General features: G+C 43.1%; 1 protein-coding gene across 4 annotated transcripts in view; it reads right to left on the bottom strand.

The window, feature by feature from the left end:
- AP1B1 (adaptor related protein complex 1 subunit beta 1) overlaps positions 1–18699 on the bottom strand; it is a 39752-nt gene that overhangs the window by 12979 nt on the left and 8074 nt on the right. For all 4 annotated transcript variants that reach the window (XM_056528715.1, XM_056528719.1, XM_056528716.1 and 1 more), the window contains exons 2-14: positions 18239–18300; positions 18043–18148; positions 17237–17372; positions 11102–11347; positions 9711–9901; positions 9409–9630; positions 9207–9327; positions 9000–9095; positions 7348–7463; positions 6914–7079; positions 3763–3861; positions 3307–3566; positions 1328–1532 (exon numbers count right to left, since the gene is read on the bottom strand). In XM_056528715.1, the coding sequence (XP_056384690.1) occupies positions 1328–1532; positions 3307–3566; positions 3763–3861; positions 6914–7079; positions 7348–7463; positions 9000–9095; positions 9207–9327; positions 9409–9630; positions 9711–9901; positions 11102–11347; positions 17237–17372; positions 18043–18148; positions 18239–18275 (2001 nt within the window). In that variant the 5' untranslated portion in view covers positions 18276–18300. The remainder of the gene's footprint in view (positions 1–1327; positions 1533–3306; positions 3567–3762; positions 3862–6913; positions 7080–7347; positions 7464–8999; positions 9096–9206; positions 9328–9408; positions 9631–9710; positions 9902–11101; positions 11348–17236; positions 17373–18042; positions 18149–18238; positions 18301–18699) is intronic.

The raw sequence follows: 18699 nt of genomic DNA, 5'->3' as shown, positions 1-18699 counted from the left end.
AGGGAGCGGGGCGTGATGTAATGAGGGGGCTGGGCTATGACATCACAAGCTCCCGGCTCCAGTGTTCGGAACAGTTTGTTCTATCCCTTTAAGGTGGCAGATGCCATATGCTCCAAACAAAAGGGCAAAATTCCTTCCCGATTTCAATTATAGTAATCAAAATAAATCCCTGGATCACTGTCTCAACTCCAGTAATCTATTAATAGCTTATAATATTATATTTTTAAGAAAGGCATCAGGCGCCTCATGAAATTGTCCAAAAAATCAGCCATCACATAATCATGTGACAGAGTTCCATAGTTTCACTGCTCATACAGTAAAGAATCTGTCTGTAATGTTGGTGAAACCTTCTTTCCTCTAGACGTAGTGGATGCCCCCTTGTCATGGTTACCGGCCTATGTATAAAAAAGATCACTAGAAAGATCTCTATACTGTCCATTTATATATTTGTGTATGGTGATCACATAATTTCTTAAGACATCTTTTCTCTACACTGAATAATCTAGTTTAATCACAATAGATGTTTAACTCTTTATATCCCTTTTTTGAATATTGGCACCACATTTGCTATGCATCAGTCTTATGGAACACACCCTGGAAAATATCCGGGCGGACATTCCACAATCAACAGTCACTGGCACTCCGAAATGTGCCATCTTCATATATGTCAATGCGTTTCTGAGCAGATTCAGCCAAAAGTATTGACACGCTCGGAAATCAGGCATAAGGGTCCAGCTACCACAGCACATAATACCTGCAGAACCCTCTATACCAATGCTCAGTTGATGGATTCATTCCATTTAAACAGTGCAGGGTCTATAGATGTTTTGTCAAGTACTATAATTACACTTTTTTTTTTTTTAAATAGATTTCCTTTGAATTGTCCCTTCCTACATATACAAACGTTAAGGGCCACTCCACCAAAAAGTTATATTCCCCTTTTAGCATAAGCATGGTGAAGGTAAACAGCTCCCCCTCTTATCGGACACTTTGTTTTCCAGATAGGACATCAATTCTGGTCGCCCCTGTTACAGTGTGAACAGCCAATTGACACTGGGGATTGAGTGTGTTCCAGAAGTCACTTTCTTAATATAGCTCTATGAGACAGAGTTACACTGGCAAAGTTACTTCCGGTCCACAAAGCAAGAGCTGTGTTAATTGGCAATGGAGCGGGGACTGGAGCCGACATTCTCTTATGAATACAGAGTGCCCTGTAAGAGGGAGGAGCAGGGCAGCCATTTACACTCATGATGCTCATGCTGGGAGGGTAAAATACCTGGGGTATAGGTATATGGTATAATAAAGGGGCTGAATATTATGTACATACCAGAGTGTCAAGTCCACCACTCAGGAGATCTACTCCACCTAATGGAACAGAGCTGGTAGTCAGGGGGGGTCCACTGACTGGTGGTGCTAGATCAAGGTTTAGGAGGTCACCCAACAGATCACCCTGGGATGGGATGACTGAAGGGTTTGTTTCTGTTTGGGGTTGCACAGAGGTAACTGCATCTGGGCTTTCTGCACTCTCGTTGCTGTAGACAAAGAAGCAAGTAAATTAGTAATAGTCTGTCTGCAATGTAATACTACACCCCCTATAGTTTGCCTTGGAATTGCTTCAAATAGACTCATATTCTATTACTAAGTAGCAGGGAAGGTGGGAAGCTTTCCTTCAGGCAAACCAAAAGCAGTTCAGACTTCCATATATACGATTTAAGTCCTCCACTAGACACTATATAAATACTACCTGTAGTGCTGTTTTTAAGTCACACTTTAAAACCCTAGTTAACGGGTGTGCACTTTATGGTGTACTGTTTTGTTTTGTGTTTTAAAGCCACAGAGCTGGGCGGTATGACCAAATATGTGTATCACAGTATTTTTGTAACTTATGGCGGTTCCACGGTATATAACGGTGTTTCTTTCACCCCCCAAATGATGTGACCCGCAAGCGATGTTCTGCTCCCCCCCCCCCAACCAAATCATGTTACCCGCCAGCGCTGTAGCGGGGTACTACTCACATATGTCAAGCACTGCCCTCCTCCTCTTTGTTGGGGGCGGCTGTCGCTGGAACTCACTGTACGCCAGTGGTCTCCAACCTGCGGACCACCAGATGTTGCAAAACTACAACTCCCAGCATGCCCGGACAACCAACGGCTGTCTGGGCATGCTGGGAGTTGTAGTTTTGCAACAGCTGGAGGTCTGCAGGTTTGAGACCACTGCTGTACGCTGTATCCCTATGCCCGGGCTGCAAAAGATAAAGAAAATAAACTTTAACTTACCTAAGTCGGCCTTACGCTGGGGACTGGAACGTCGGACAGCCGTCAGCATATCACCGGTCGCAGCAATGCTCCGGCCAGTGATAGGCTGAGCCCACCGTCATGTAAGGAGCCGGCTTCTTACATGACAGTGGGCTCGGCCTATCACTGGCCGGGGCGGGACATCACTGCGGCTGGTGATAGGCTGACGGCTGTCCGACGTTCCAGTCCCCAGCGTAAGGCCGACGTAGGTAAGTTAAAGTTTATTTTCTTTATCTTTTGCAGCCCGGGCATAGGGATACAGCGTACAGCAGTGGTCTCAAACCTGCGGACCTCCAGCTGTTGCAAAACTACAACTCCCAGCATGCCCGGACAGCCGTTGGTTGTCCGGGCATGCTGGTAGTTATAGTTTTGCAACATCTGGGGGTCCACAGGTTGGAGACCACTGGCGTACAGTGAGTTCCAGTGCCAGCGGCCCCAAACAAAGAGGAGGAGGGCAGTGCTTGACATATGTGAGTAGTACCTCGCTGGGCTGATAATGAATTGGGGGGGGGGGAGCAGAACAGCGCTGGCGGGTCACATATGATTAGTTCCCCGATGTGGGGACAGCACAGGGCTGATTCATTCATTCCCAAGGGGGAGGGGCCAAACCGGTATTGCGGTATGGGTTAAAATTCATATCGTGCAGCACAAAAATTTCGGTATTCGGTATGAACCGGTATACTGCCCAGCCCTAGCCACAATTTCTTGCAGCTGTATACTACCAGGTATTATAGGAGCTGCTCTACTTGGTCTTTGGACACCTAGGCATGGCTGATATGAGAGGTTCACATTCATAGACATACCATACATACATAGACAAACCATGGTCTGTCATACATATCCAAACATACAGCTTGGGCACATAATGAACATTCATACATGAAATAAAAGTATCATTTCAGATGCACTGTACCTAGAGGGGTAACATACACTATCCTAGTAGAGTCTACTATCAGCTATTCTCTGCAACCTACATGAGATCTGTAAACACAAGATATCAGCCAATACTCACGAGCCAGTTCGAGGTGGTAACCTTTTGGGAACAACTCCACGACTTCCTTCTACAAAAGCAGTTGGAGGCTTGTGGTAGACAGAAGCTAGTGTACCAATGTAACAGATAAGCTCCTCCAGCAAAGTGGGCTCAATCAGATCAGTTTCTTCTGAGATCAAAGGTTTTTCTGCCAAGACAACTTCTTTGGCAGCAACAGGATCTGTGGAGAGCAGTCGCCAGTATATATAGCCACGATCTCGGAGATCTGGGTTATCTGAATCCTATATTTAAGTGCATGAGATAGAGATAAGAAACCCATACAGAAATAGATAACAGTGGTGCATAACAAAGTTACCAATTCTTTATATTGCTCAAACTATGCAATTATAATAAACGGATATGAAACAGCTTATAGGTCTTACACAATGTATCTAAAGAACAGTGCATTAAAACCATAAGGACATCTAAAACATTCACCTGAGTTGCCAAGCTTAATACTTGCTGTACTAGCTCCTGTGTCTCTGTAGGCTTCTTTAAGAACAGTTTCACAATAGCTGTCAGAAGTTGTAGTTGGACCTAAAATAGAAATACCTTTTGTAACTTGTTTAACACAGACAGCAGTGTTAATGCAATTAGATGTTCAATACAAATCCGAGGGTCAAAAGCTGGTATGCAGTCTACCCTAGAAAAAAAAAATCTACTCCTAGCAAGCTGGACTAACCAAAGAGAAGACAAAAAGCTGCCAAATCCCAATCTGAGACCACACTATTAATAAGATTGGAAAAAATGTAAATACAAATGTAACTAGTTTTTCAGTGAGATACAGTGCGCCCTGCTGCCACCTATGTTAGTAATTGTTCAGAGATGGAGAGGTTTGCTATGGGGATTTGCTTATGATCTGGACAGTTTCTGACACAGACAAAGGCAGCAGCAGAGAACACAGGGTTGGACTGGAAAAAACTACACAACTTCCTCCAAGGTACACCTAATACCGTATTTTTCGCCCTATAGGACGCAACGGCGTATAAGACGCACCCAATTTATAGGTGCAAAATCTAAAAAAAAATAAAGATTTTGAACCCAATAGTGGTCTTCAACCTGCGGACCTCCAGATGTTGCAAAACTACAACTCCCAGCATGCCCGGACAGCCGTTGGCTGTCCGGGCATGCTGGGAGTTGCAGTTTTGCAACATCTGGAGGTCCGCAGATTGAAAACCACTGTATAGGAGGTAATACTCACGTGTCCCCGCTGCCCTGGATGTAGCTCCATCGCTGTCGCAGCGTCCCCGTCGCTCCGGAACGTCTCTGCTGCCGGCCGGGTATCCTCGGTCTCTTTCGCGGTCATCACGTTGTTACGCACGCCAATGCACGTACGCGACGACGTGATGACGAGGAAGGAGAGCGCCGTCCATACAGGGGATCCCTGAACGGAGAAGACACCGAGGAGGCAGGTAAGGTCCCTCCCGGTGTCCTGTAAGCACTAACCCGGCTATTCAGTCGGGCTGTTCGGGACCGCCGGGGTGAAATCGCGGCGGTCCCTAACAGCCCGACTGAACCGCCGGGTTAGTGTCACTTTCCCTTCAGACGCAGCGGTCAGCTTTGATCGCCGCGTCTAAAGGGTTAATACAGGGCATCACCGCGATTGGTGATGTTCTGTATTAGCCGCGGGTCCCGGCCATTGATGGCCGCAGGGACCGCCGCGATAGGGGTGTATTCGCCGTATAAGACGCACCGAATTTTCCCCCCCAGTTTTGGGGAAGAAAAAGTGCATCTTATACGGCAAAAAATACGGTAAGTACTAGAAGACTTAAGATTTTTAAATATAAGTAATTTACAAAACTGTATCGGACGCCAGTTGATTTGAAAAGATTTCTATATCCACTTACAGAGCCACATTAGGGTACGTCTATACTTTTTAATGGCACCTTTTATTTTACCATTTAATGTATTGAGAAATCAAGGGAAAAAAAGTTTCTGGGGTGAAATGGGAACACTTCCCATTTCCCCTAAATACACAATCATTTTTTCAGGGTTTAATGTTTCACAATGCAAAATGGCTCTTTTACTATGTTCTGATTACATTGATACTTAAAGTACATAGTTTTTGTTACTTTTAACCTTAGACCATGCAGACCCGCCAGGACCTTTTTTTTTTTTTTGGAAAGTGAAGTGAGAAAGTGAAGTGACCGAAAATTTATTTTTATTTTTTTAGTTTTAAAGGGGTACTCCACCCCTAGACATCTTATCCCCTATCCAAAGGATAGGGGATAAGATGTCTGATCGCGGGGGTCCCACCGCTGGGGACCCATGCCCACCGGAACGGAAGTTTGTGACGTCACGACTCCGCCCCCGTGTGACGTCACGCCCGTCCCCTCAATGCAAGTCTATGGGAGGGGGCGTCACGCCCCCTCCCATAGACTTGCATTGAGGGGATGGGGCGTGACGTCACACGGGGGCGGAGTCGTGACGTCACAAACTTCCATTCCGGTTGTCGGGACCCAGACCCTCCAGCGCTTCCGGAGGAAACAGGTGGGTGCCGCATGCTATATTGCGCTGGTCCCCAGCGGTGGGACCCCCGCGATCAGACATCTTATCCCCTATCCTTTGGATAGGGGATAAGATGTCTAGGGGTGGAGTACACCTTTAAGGTGGTGTTCATTGTGCTTATAAATAATGTTCTATTTTAATAGTTTCAAGATGAGCTGTAAAGACAGCTCAGCCACGTAACTTACGCTTCAGTCTTTCTGCAACCTTAAATGGGCACTGTCACCAACTTTTTTTTTTGATATGTTGTAGTACATATGTACTACAACATATCTCTAATATAGTTTCATTATTTTTTTTATTAACAAGGTGTAATTTACATTTGAAAACCGGCCACAAGGGGTCACCCTCCTAGTGGCTGGCTGCAGCCTGGCGTGACGTCACGCCTGAAAAAGGACTGATTTTGGAGTGGCAATCAGTCCTTTTTCATTTAGGCTGCTCTCGCTCCCTGCCTGTCAATCAGACAGGCGGGAGCGAGCGCATTGGCTCCCCGGCCACTGGCTGGGAAGCCACTCCTCCCGCACGTGTCGTTGCCGCCGCTGCCCCTGCACGCCCGCTGCCGGACTCTGCAGTATCTGTAAGTAAAAGGGAACGGGGTATGTGGGCGGACGGAGGGGGGGGGGGGGGGTGTGATGGAGGGAACGGGGTATGGGGGGGCTTTGACGGAGGGAAGGGGCTAGCGCTGTAGCGCCGCATGGCACTAACATAGTTTATCTACACAGGGTGCCTCCAGCTGTTTCACTATTACAACTCCCAGCATGCCCTGACAGCCTATAGATGTCAGGGCAAGCTGGGAGTTGTAGTGGTGAAACAGCTGGAGGCACCCTGTGTAGATAAACTAAGGGCGGAAGTGTTGTCCCCAGTAGGCATCAGTGACGTGGTGCCTGCTGGGGAAGTCTGCCTGGTAGTGAGCACACTACCAGGCAGACATAAAGTTATTTTTAAGATAGTAAAAAGAAAAATTAAAAGCAGGGAGGGGGTTAGGGATAGATTGGCAATAGGCAGGGACAGAAAAAAAAAAATAGGATGGTGGGAGCTACCCTGCAAAGATGCTGTTTCACTAGTGCCAGGGCACATGTCTCACCTGTGTGCTCTCATCATGGAATCCCTCTAAGAAGCTTTCCAGCAGCTCATCAGCATTGTCAATGCGCTCAGCATACTCTCCTACTATCCAAATCATTGCAGCCCTTGCCTCTGGTTCATCGAGAGAATCCAGGTTTTCACACAGTGTGGAGATGACGCTCTCATATCTAAAGAAAGATTAGTGAATATAAAACTTCACATTGGGGCCAGATGGTGACATACTAGAGAAGTATTACATAAGCATAAAAGAGTAGATCTTCCGTCAATACTGTCCGGATATAATCTGCCTTTCCTTTAAAGCCCTTACTCCTAACCAGAAAACACTATACATCTCTCTGCTATAATTCTATAATAAACAACACCAGGGGACTACTAAACAACAGTAATAACAGAAAACTATCTAGACAACAGGTTAGAACGACTAGTGAAACCTACTTGTTTGGATACTTTCTGAAAATGTCCTTTATGACCACAATGGCTTCTTGGACCACATAATTCACCTTGGTCTGAATAAGATCCAGTAGGGTACTAACACAGCGCTCTGCAGATTGCTAAAAGAGAAGCAAAATAGAAAACCACAATTCAGAATCAATCTTTAACCCCTTAAGACCAAGCCCATTTTCACCTTAAGGACCAGGCCAATTTTATTTATGCATTTTCGTTTTTTCCTCCTCGCCTTCTAAAATCCATAACTCGTTTATATTTCCATCTACAGACCCATATAAGGGCTTGTTTTTTGCGTGACCATTTGTACTTTGTAATGAAATCTCTCATTTTACCATAAAATGTACGGCAAACCCCAACATTTTTTAAGGGAGGAAATGTAAACAACAATTTTGCACATTTTGGAGGGTTTCGTTTTCACACTATACACTTTACGGTAAAAATGACATGTTCTTTATTCTGTGGGTCAATACAATTAAAATGATACGCAGGGCTAGATACTTTTATATATTTCTACCGCTTAAAAAAAATCTTATGCTTTTTGTACAAAATCAGTAATGTAAAATCGCCCTATTTTGACCACCTATAACTTTCTCATTTTTTGCGCAGTCATCTGTACTTTCTATCGATACCACATTTGCATATGTAAAACTTTTAGATAATTTCTGGACTTTATTTTTTACATTTACGCCGTTCCCTGTACGGGATCATTAACATTATATTTTGATAGTTCGGACATTTACACACGCGGTGATACCAAATAAGTTTATTTTAAAAAAAAACGCTTTTTGGGGGTAAAATGGGAAAAACAGACAATTTTCATTTTTATTGGGGGAGGGGATTTTTCACTTTTTTTTTTACATTTCTTTTACATTTTTCAACTTTATTTTTGTACACTTTTTATGTCCCCATAGGGGACTATCAATAGCAATCCTTTGATTGCTAATACTGTTCAGTGCTATGCATAGGGCATACCACTGATCAGTATTATTGGTCATCTTCTGCTCTGGTCTGCTCGATCTCAGACCAGAGCAGGAGACGCCGGGAGACAAACTGAGGCAGGTGAGGAGACCTCCGTCTGCCATTACAGATGATTGGATCCCCGCGGCAGCGCTGCGGGCGATCCGATCATCTATTTTAACATGCGCATTGCCACAGATGCCATGATCTGTACTGATCACAGCATCTGAGGTGTTAAAGGCGGACATCCGCGCGACCGCGGATGTTGGCCATTACCGACGGGTCCCTGGCTGCTGCTAGCGGTCATACACAGGTCGTAAACTTATGTCCTGGTGCGCTAAATACCACCACACCAGGACATACATTTACGTCTGTGGTCGTTAAGGGGTTAAAATACTAAAGGCCCCTTTACATGGGCTACGGGCTGAATGAGTGTTTCCAGGATAGTCGGACCAGCGACAGGCAGGCAAATATTTGTCAGCTGATTGGATCTTGGAGTGCTCATTTAATTATCACTATCATCAGCACATCACCCTTTGTTTATGCAGCCAAAAAGGATGAATTTAAAGGGCCACACGAGTGAACGAGCATTTAATCGAGCCTTGTGAACTAGCGCCAACCACCGAGATAGAAATGTCTATAAGGATCTTAAACTGTCAACATGCTAAATAAAATAGTCATACCTCCACTTTTATGGCACAGCGTCCAATGGCTCTAACAGCTTTGCGTACAAAATCTACGTCCACCTCTGTGGCATATTCTTTAAGTTCGGCCAGAACCTATTTTATTTAAATGAAAAGGAATATTTGACTAAGTACCAGTATAATGACTAGAAGGTGATACAACTGTGTACAAGTTGTACATATGCACATAATATAGCAGCCACTAACCTGGGCAATATTTGCAGGTGATGCCAGTCTGATCATGATGTCAAGTTTTTCAAGCTTAACATAGATCGGGTCATTATATTTAACAAAGAAAACTTTCATTTCATGCTTCAAGATCTCTGGCCTGGAAGACAAGGCACAGAGAATAGGCAACAGACTTATGCACACAGAGCATCGGTAACACTTATCAGTATAAATATCTTACCTTTTCTGTACAATTAAGTTGATGTTGCGCAGTGCTACATACTGCAATTCAGGCTCAGCTGAGAGTAAAGTGACAAGTGGGGGTGCAAGCTTCTTTAACAGTGTCCCATAGTAATCCAAATCTTTGGACAGGAGTTCCATGAGTTTCATAAGAACCTTCACCGCAGACAGGACCACAGCTGAATTAGCATGTGACAGGCGAGGAGTAACACGTTCACATACACTGTAAAGAAGAAGTGTATCAAATAAAGAAAAGAAAAAAAGGATCATACCCTATATCCATTTGAGCAACATCAAACTTACCTTTGAGCTTCCCGGTCATCTTTGGGAACATAGTTGGCTAAGCAATCCAGAATGAAGATCTGCCCCCACTCTGTGCACTCATTGAGAGCAGTTAGTAGTTTATTGATGGACTGGGGGTTCAGGTCCAGAAGGTTACTATTAGGATGGGACTCTGCAATCTCTGACAGAGCTGCTACAGCATTAGCCACAACCTGGAATAAGGAGAACATTAGACTGAGCATTAACAATCGGTTAAGTAAGCTACTTGACTGCTATTGCCATACAATATGAATGATTCACATTTTGTTATAAAATTGCCCTTTTACACTAGTAGCAAATAATGATGAATATAAACTGAGTGTCAAAAGGGCCTGGAATATTACTGAGGTACAAACAGAATCTGAAACGTACTAACAATTCTAGAAACCACTGCTTTTTCACGATATAGATAGCTATTAGGGCTGCACGATATGAAAAAAATGTGCGATTGCGATTTTGGGCCTAAATATTGTGATTTCGATATGTGATGCTATATAGTAAAAAAAAAAATTAAAAAATGGTGAAATCCCCCCCCATTTCACAACTACCTACCCGTTTTATGCCCACCACCTATTTCACATCCCCTCCTTGTCACATTCTCCTCCCCCTTGTCGCATCCCCCCCTTGTCACATTCTCCCCCCACCCCCCCTGTCACATTCTCCTCCCCCTTGTCCCCCCCCCGTCACATTCTACATTGGGTTGAGCGGATTTCAAATCTTCCGCGGGACCCGGGAAACCTAGTGTATTGCTGCAGTATAAGACCTTTCCCCATCAGCCAATCACTGGCTTGACACGTGACACCACTGCAGCCAGTGATTGGCTGAAAAGGGAAAGGTCCTACTGCCTGTACTAAGAAGAGAGGAAACTCTGGAGCGCACGGAGACTAATCTGCAGGGACTGGGACTAGCTGAGCAGAAGATTTATTTTTATTTTTCTCCCTGTGCCCTTAGCTCAGTGTTTTTCTAGCAGGTTGCCTCCAGCTGTTGTGAAACTACTACTCCCAGCATGCCCGGACAGCCTTTGCCGGTCCGGGCATGCTAAGAGTTGTAGTTTTGCAACAACTGGGGGCTCCCTGGTTGGGAAACACTGACTTAGTATTTAAATTAGTTTTTACCTGCTCTGGCCGGCCTCGGCCACGGGAGCCACCCCGAGCAGATAATCGCATGTTTTCCCCGGGGCTGCATCGCTATATCGCAAAAAGCAAAAATTGCGATTCGATTGCTTTTGCGATATATTGCGAAGCCCTAATAGCTATTGACAGTCAGCTATTTAACCCACAGCATTTACTGTCACAATGTTACCCTCTCCTTTGGTACATTCCCCCTTAGATCCAAGCCAACAAAAAAAAACATCACAAAGAGAATTTCCTTACCATGGGATTGGAGTCAGATATTAGATCTTTCAATGTATCAAGGAATCCCTGATCTTCCACTAACTGAGCATTAATGTCATGCAATTTGGCAACACACACAGCCGCCGTTTTGCGCACATATGGGTCTTCATCCTTCAGGCATTTGCGCAGTGGCTCACAGAGATACTCTGTGATTTTGTCTACACGAATACAGCCCATGGTGCGCACAGCTAGAGCACGGATCAGTGGGTTTGGGTCTTCACAGTCCTGAAAGGAAAAAATAAAATAAAATGGAGAAAAGTTAAAAATAAAATAAATAAATAAAAAAAGACTACAAAATGACACGTATTTAGCATGGTAGCTAGCATAACATGACTTCTGAATAATTATCCATAATAGAATATTTCAGTTATTAAAGAAAATGAACATAGCAATACATAGAATTAGAAGTCTGAACACCATGCACACAGTCACGCCCCCTTCCTATAGACTTTTGCTGAGGGGGCGGGCGTGACTTCACGAGGGGCGGCCCTGAACATGGAAGCCCGCACACAGCGATCGGAACAATAAACTTCAGGATGATGGGGAGCAGAGCTCCGGAAGCATGGCAGCGGAGTACCCCTTTAAAAGGGAAACTCACAGCCAGTTCACCCACACTAAACCCAATATACAGGGTTACAAGTGCAGGTGAACTGGATTAAAATGTGGTATAAATTCCCAGGATCTGTGGTGCAGTTGTGGAGATAGACCTGCTATTTACCAACATTGCTAACATGTTATTTGCCGACTTTGTTCAAAGGGGGAGGGACCTGGAATCCTTAGCATCACTTCTGAGTCCCGCCTCCATTGCACAAAGCCAGCAATTAAGCTCTTAGCAGCGTCCATCTAGGGAACCGGACAACGGTTTATCCTGCTAAGATATACCTCATTTTAAATCCGTTTCACCTGCACTATAAACCTGTGATTTGCGTTAATGAGACATGTATAAATATGTATTCAGATAGCTCCCTCTATTGGGGAGTATGGGCATCTGGAATTGTTCCATTCACTTTCGTAGATATAGCTAAGCTATTCTATATAAGCTATTCCACTGTGTATAACCTGCCAGAGTCACATACTGTGCTAACCCAGCCCAGACTGTACCAGACCACTATGCACAGCCAATTTCATGTTGTCTTCTTTTTCAGATTATTTGGCCCCACAGGCCTCACACACAAAACTGATTGTAAAGATGGCTGACAGAAGACCCATGTCCACCCCAGGAGGCATCCAAAAATTTCAAGAACATGACAATAGAGAAAGAGGAGGAACAAACACAGTAAATAATACCTGCCGTTTCAAATATAATTGCTAAATCTGGTTTTGGTAGGTAAACCATGGTGGCAAGTGTTCTCACTGCTATTATTAATCACTTATCATCATTCACTTTCACTTCATTTCATGGGGTGGGACCAGAGCTAAGCTGTTCACCAGTATTACATACACAGGATCTTCCTTATTTTCTAGCCAATCACAGCACAACATACTCCTCTCTGCAATGCCATGACATAGTACTGGAGAGAGTGCACTAGACTGAACAGGCTGCTCTGTGCTGGGTGATGATTTATACAGTACTAGATGACATGTGGAGGGAGAAGGGATTATGGATGCACTACGTTTGCAAGGTGCTATGTAAGTAGAAAAGGAAAGAAAAAGCAGCATGTTCAAAGCAAGGAAAGGGTTACATTAAGCACAGAGCTGCTACACTGCAGTAGTGTGTACAGCAGTAGGTACAAAACAATTTACACAACAGAAAGCTGCCATGGGTGATCATAAGAATGAGAATAAGAATGAAGCCTTGATTTACCTTTGATGAACAGTGGGGATTATCTTCAGCATGCTTTATTTAACCTAAAGAAACCTGACAGAAATTACGCAGCAACTCTTCAGAAAGTCAAGTTTTTATTTCCGCTATCTATAGTGATCTTATTGCGTCCTCTAGCAAATAGCCGTATATGTTAACTTGGAAATCTGACTTAGGCTGGGTTCACACTACGTTTTTCAACTACGGTTCCCGCATACATTTTCTATCAAAAGCCGTATGGGTAAAAAACAGATGGAACAGTATGGGAAAAAGTAAACCGTATGCGTATTTAAACAGTTTACTGTTTTTAAAAGTGCATACTGCTCCGTCAGTTTTTATAGAAAAAAAACCCATACGTTTTTGAAAATGTTGTCCATTTTTAATGGGAGGGGTCTTGGGTGGGGACCAAATGCGCAAATGCAAATGCACATGTGCAAAGTAAAAACCGTATACATGTGCATTTCCCATTGACGTCCATGTTAAAAAAAAACGTATGCGGTTGCAGTACAGATTTTAAACCGGAGACAAAATCTTGGTCAACCACGGTTTTGACTCCGGTTTAAAAACCGTACTGCAACCACATACTTTTTATTTTTTTTTTTTTTAACATGGATGTTTTCTTTAGAAAAACGGATTGAAAACAGTATGGCAAAAATGTGATGTGAACCCAGCCTTAGGCTGCTCCTTTGAACCTAGGGAATGGGTCCAAATGGCTGTAACTACCTAAAAACTCTCTATTCAAAGGGGTACTCCGCTGCTCAGCATTTGGAACAAACTGTTCCGAACGCTGGAGCCAGCAGCTTGTGACGACATAGTCCTGCTCCCTCATGATGTCATACCCTGCCCCCTCAATGGAAGTCTATGGGAGGGGGCGTGACGGCTGTCACGCCCCCTCCCATAGACTTGCATTGAGGGGGCGGGCGTTAAGTCATAAGCTCCCGGCGCCGGCTCAGTGTTCGGAACAGTTTGTTCCAAACGCTGAGCAGCGGAGTACCCCTTTAATGCGAGATTGCAGGAGGCCGGCTGGAAGGTTCCTCATTTCTTCCTAGCACCTCCAGGAATTTGATTTGATATAACTTTGATCATTTGCTAACTGTTAGATATTGTACTATAATGGGAGATTCCACCTGAAGTGCTCTGGTCTTCCATCTTAAAGCAACTAGATTTCGACTTGTTTTACTTGTTCAACACCTCAAGATTGTATTGTTTTATTCGGTCATTGTTATTAACAGTTGTGACTTGCTTTTATTTACAATCTTTGTGCCTTTCTCCAGGGTTGGGTGGGGATTAGCTTGGCCTAAGGATGTTCAACTTCATTCTCTCTATGCTCTAGTTAGTAATTCGAGGTTGTGCGCTGTATTGTGAAACATCACATTATGTATGTTGTGTGTATCCGATGTATCTGTAAGACCTGTGCTCGTATATGTTGCTTTCCTGGTCGACTTAGATGAACGCTTTATGGTGAACTTGGGACTGTTTACTTTGTTTTGGGTTTTTTAATGTTTAAACATGCATAAAACTTCAATAAAAAGATCTAAGATCTGATTTAAAAAAATTAACTAAAAGATAAAGAGATTTACAAATATGTTAGAAATTCAGTTGGCAAATGGAAGGAAGTTGTTTGAAATGAGCAGAGATGCCTGGAGAATGGCCCAGAGTGATATATAAAACATCCATTAAAGGGGTTATCCAGGAAAAAACTTTTTTTTTATATATCAACTGGCTCCAGAAAGTTAAACAGATTTGTAAATTACTTCTATTAAAAAATCTTAATCCTTTCAGTACTTATGAGCCTCTGAAGTTAAGGTTGTTCTTTTCTGCCTAAGTGATCTCTGATGACACGTGTCTCGGGAACCGCCCAGTTTAGAAGCAAATCCCCATAGCAAACATCTTCTAAACTGGGCGTTTCCCGAGACGTGTCATCAGAGAGCACTTAGACAGAAAAGAACAACCTTAACTTCAGAAGCTCATAAGTACTGAAAGGATTAAGATTTTTTTAATAGAAGTAATTTACAAATCTGTTTAACTTTCTGAAGCCTGTTGATATATAAAAAAAAAAGTTTTTTCCTGGAATACCGCTTTAAGTCTAAAAGGACGATTGTTATCAGTATTTCACAGTATTTAAGGGTGTGTGCAACATAGTGACAAATTGTGAAGTCTTTATGGCATGGTTAATATTGATATGGCATGTTTTATACTGATCAGCTTTACATGCAGCAAAATAAAGAACAGAAACAGATGTTGGACGATATGAAAAAGATGACATTGAGCTTGTCCTATGATAAACTAGCATCTTACATGACAACTGAATAGCCAGTGCAGAAAACATTCAGCAATAGCTTTTTTTAAGTCTACATTTAACAAATACTTTAATGTAAACCAACAAAAAAAAATGGATGTCCACTGAAGATAGCTTCTGACATATGTGAGAACATATACATTGTAATTATTTCTAATATATATAGCTGCAAATTGAAAAGTGACAACACGTTTTAAAAACAAAATACATACAAACATATAACAAATACTACTCAGTATAGGAATAATAAAATGAAATAAAACCTGGATTAACGGCGCTTCCCCTGAATGTTATTTAAAGGGGTACTCCGTTGGAAAACTTTTTTTTTAAATCAACTGGTGCCAGAAAGTTAAATAGATTTGTAAATTAAATGCAAAGAAAGATAGACGGCACTCACCAGGAAATAGCTTCAACTTCTTTATTATGCTGTATCAAAGGAGCGGTGTCAAGCAGGTATTAGTGGTGGGGACACCGGGGATCCAGTGTGGAGGTAACAGCTGTGTCGTACTTCCGTTACGGAAGTCTGAAGAAGTACGGAAGTACGACACAGCTGTTACCTCCACACTGGATACCCGGTATCTCCGCCATGATACCTGCTTGACACCGCTCCTTTGATCTGACAAGTTTGTGCAGCATAATAAAGAAGTTGAAGCTATTTCCTGGTGAGTGCCATCTATCTTTCTTTGCATTTGGATATTGAACTTCCCTTTTCCTGGATGCAACACCCCTGGAGGATCTATGCTTCATTTATCCCACCTGTTGCAAGCCTGATGCCGTTGACACAGCAGTACCGGTAGCTATGCCTTTATCTTGTTGAAGATTTGTAAATTACTTCTATTAAAAAGTCTTAATCCTTCCAGTACTTATTAGCTGCTGAATACTACAGAGGAAATTATTTTCATTTTGGAATACAGAACTCTCTGCTGACATCATGACCACAGTGCTCTCTGCTGACAGCTCTGTCCATTTTAAGAACCATCCAGAGTAGGAGAAAATCCCCATAGCAAACATATGCTGCTCTGGACCGTTCCTAAAATGGACAGATATGTCAGCAGAGAGCACTGAGCTTGTGATGTCAGCAGGGAGCTCAGTGTTCCAAAAAGAAAATAATTTCCTCTGTAGTATTCAGCAGCTAATAAGTACTGGAAGGATTAAGATCTTTTAATAGAAGTAATTTACAAATCTGTTTTACTTTCTCGCACCAGTTGATAAAAAAAAAGAAAAGTTTTCCACCGGAGTACCCCTTTAAAAAATAAGGATGTCCTTTTATTTAACTAACATTTGGGAGAAGCGCAGTTTATCCAGGTTTTATTTAATTTTATTATTCCTATGGTGCAAGCCGGAGCGACTGCCATCATCCCGGACGATCCTGGGGCTGCTAACCTGATCTTCTACATCCACATGCCACTGTAGGAGTTGTACTTAGCACAACATCCTAGGGTACGGAGCCCAGCTTATGCTACCTATGTTTCATAACGGTACTCACAAGGGGCACACCCTGTTTTTTACCCTATTCAATTATTACTCAGTAGGAGGAGATTCCGGCATACTGCCCACTAGTGGTCCCGTCTAATGTTGTAGAGTACAACCCCCCAGTTGGAGAAGTGATGAAGGCTACAGAACAAATCATGGAAAACTGTGACATAAAAGTGGGCACACAATATGCACCTTGAAGCCATGCACTATGGAAAAAGAACAAAAAAACATTCAGGGGTTGAGCTTTATACCCTTCATGTTAGTATACAGTATACACCCAATAAAAAATCTTCAGCTGGCACTCACCACTACATATTCCTGTTGTTCATTGGTGACGGTAACAAAACAGTTATACAGTATATACATACGAAAGGAAAAGCATACCACTTGAGAATATGCTTGATGCAGGCTGATAAACTCCATTACTATTTAAGCTAGAAATAGCATAAAATACAAAAGGAAGAGGAAGTAATAATATATAGCAAATTCATCCCACTTCATATAGCCATATTTGGAGTTGATATCAGTCATCACCCACCTTCACAAACGTGTTTACAGCCATGATGGCCATATCTGGCTGGCTCTTCGCATAGTTCATCAGGTACAAATACACAAGCTTCTTCAGTTCCAGGTTGTCTGTCTGCATACAGTTCACCACATCGGGAAACAGGGCACTGCCACAAAAAGGAGTCACTTACACTGTGACATTCTTTAGGAGTTCAATATAATATGTACATACATGACTACAACTACTGACAAAACTGATTCCTTACCCTACAATGGCAGATTAAAAAAAAAAAAAAAACTACTTATGAGGGGAAATTTAAAAGAAACATGGGTCATGCAGATTCATGTCAGAAAGCGTGCGACCCATAGACTGGTTTGAGTGGCATTGGGGCCGCTCTGCCAGTGGGTCGTTCCCCCTGTGGGCACTGGTGTCGCGGCGGTGGTGGTCACCGCCCAGTGCTGCGCCATTTTATGCTAGGGACGTTAGGGACCCACTCTAAATAGGTGGCCTTGACGTGGCGAGTGGGCTTGTACTTTTTGATCAAAAATGTATACTAACAACCTGTTAGTTTTTGATATTATGCTGAGAAGCAATCAGATCATTATACAAGATTGTAGATGTGCACCATGTCTGTTTCTTCTACCTGAATTCACATTGTTTTATATATGATGACTGCTAATTTCCTGAGACTTCTAAAAGCCAAATCATCTTGTTAATGTATGGAAGCCTTCGTTTTCCCCTCATCCAGTATGCACTCTGTACTGGACTACACAATAGCACACGCCGTCAGGCATCTTCAGCTACACTCAAATGAGAAAACTTACACCCCCGCTCACCTGACATCCTTCCCAACAGTCATGGATGCAATGACTTTCTTCACAGCTTCCTTCTTTTTCTCCTTCTTGTCGCTGTTGAGCTCTGCTTTTAGCTCAAAGATCTCACCTGCAGGTTGGGGAACACAAAAATAGATCCAGCACCCATGACTTACAAGGCAGCTGTTACTTACAGGTCTCCCAGATCTCTGCCCCTTACCTTTCTTGGTGGTGGTGAAATACTTTGAGTCTGTCATATCTGCAATGGGATTTCACGCTTAGCTGTAAAGAGAAAAGATACAGTATGTCAGAGCACATGTAGGGAATACTTCTACAGAGCTATCAGCTGAGGTTACAGGAAGGAACAGGGCTGCACCACCCCCATCCAACAGGAAAGAAAACAAGGAGAAGGTCAGAGGGGAGAAGTGAAGCAACACCAAACATCACACTTGAATTCCAGGCTCGCTTATATACATATGGCTTATTATACATATACTGACAGAGAAAAGGTACAAAAGAACAGAACTAAACTAATAATAGGCATGGAGGATCATAGCATAGAGGAAAGATTACAGTTCCATGCCTAGAAGTACAGAAACACAGGATAAGGGGAGAAGTTTTAGATTGTGGGGGTCCGACCACTGTGGCTCTCCGCGATCTTCTGTATGGAGCCCCAGCTCT

The sequence above is a fragment of the Hyla sarda genome, chromosome 1, assembly GCF_029499605.1.
Source record: "Hyla sarda isolate aHylSar1 chromosome 1, aHylSar1.hap1, whole genome shotgun sequence".
Taxonomy (NCBI): Eukaryota; Metazoa; Chordata; class Amphibia; order Anura; family Hylidae; genus Hyla; species Hyla sarda.
The sequence above is the reverse complement of the archived record's forward strand: the minus strand, read 5'-3'. Positions and strand labels throughout refer to the sequence as shown.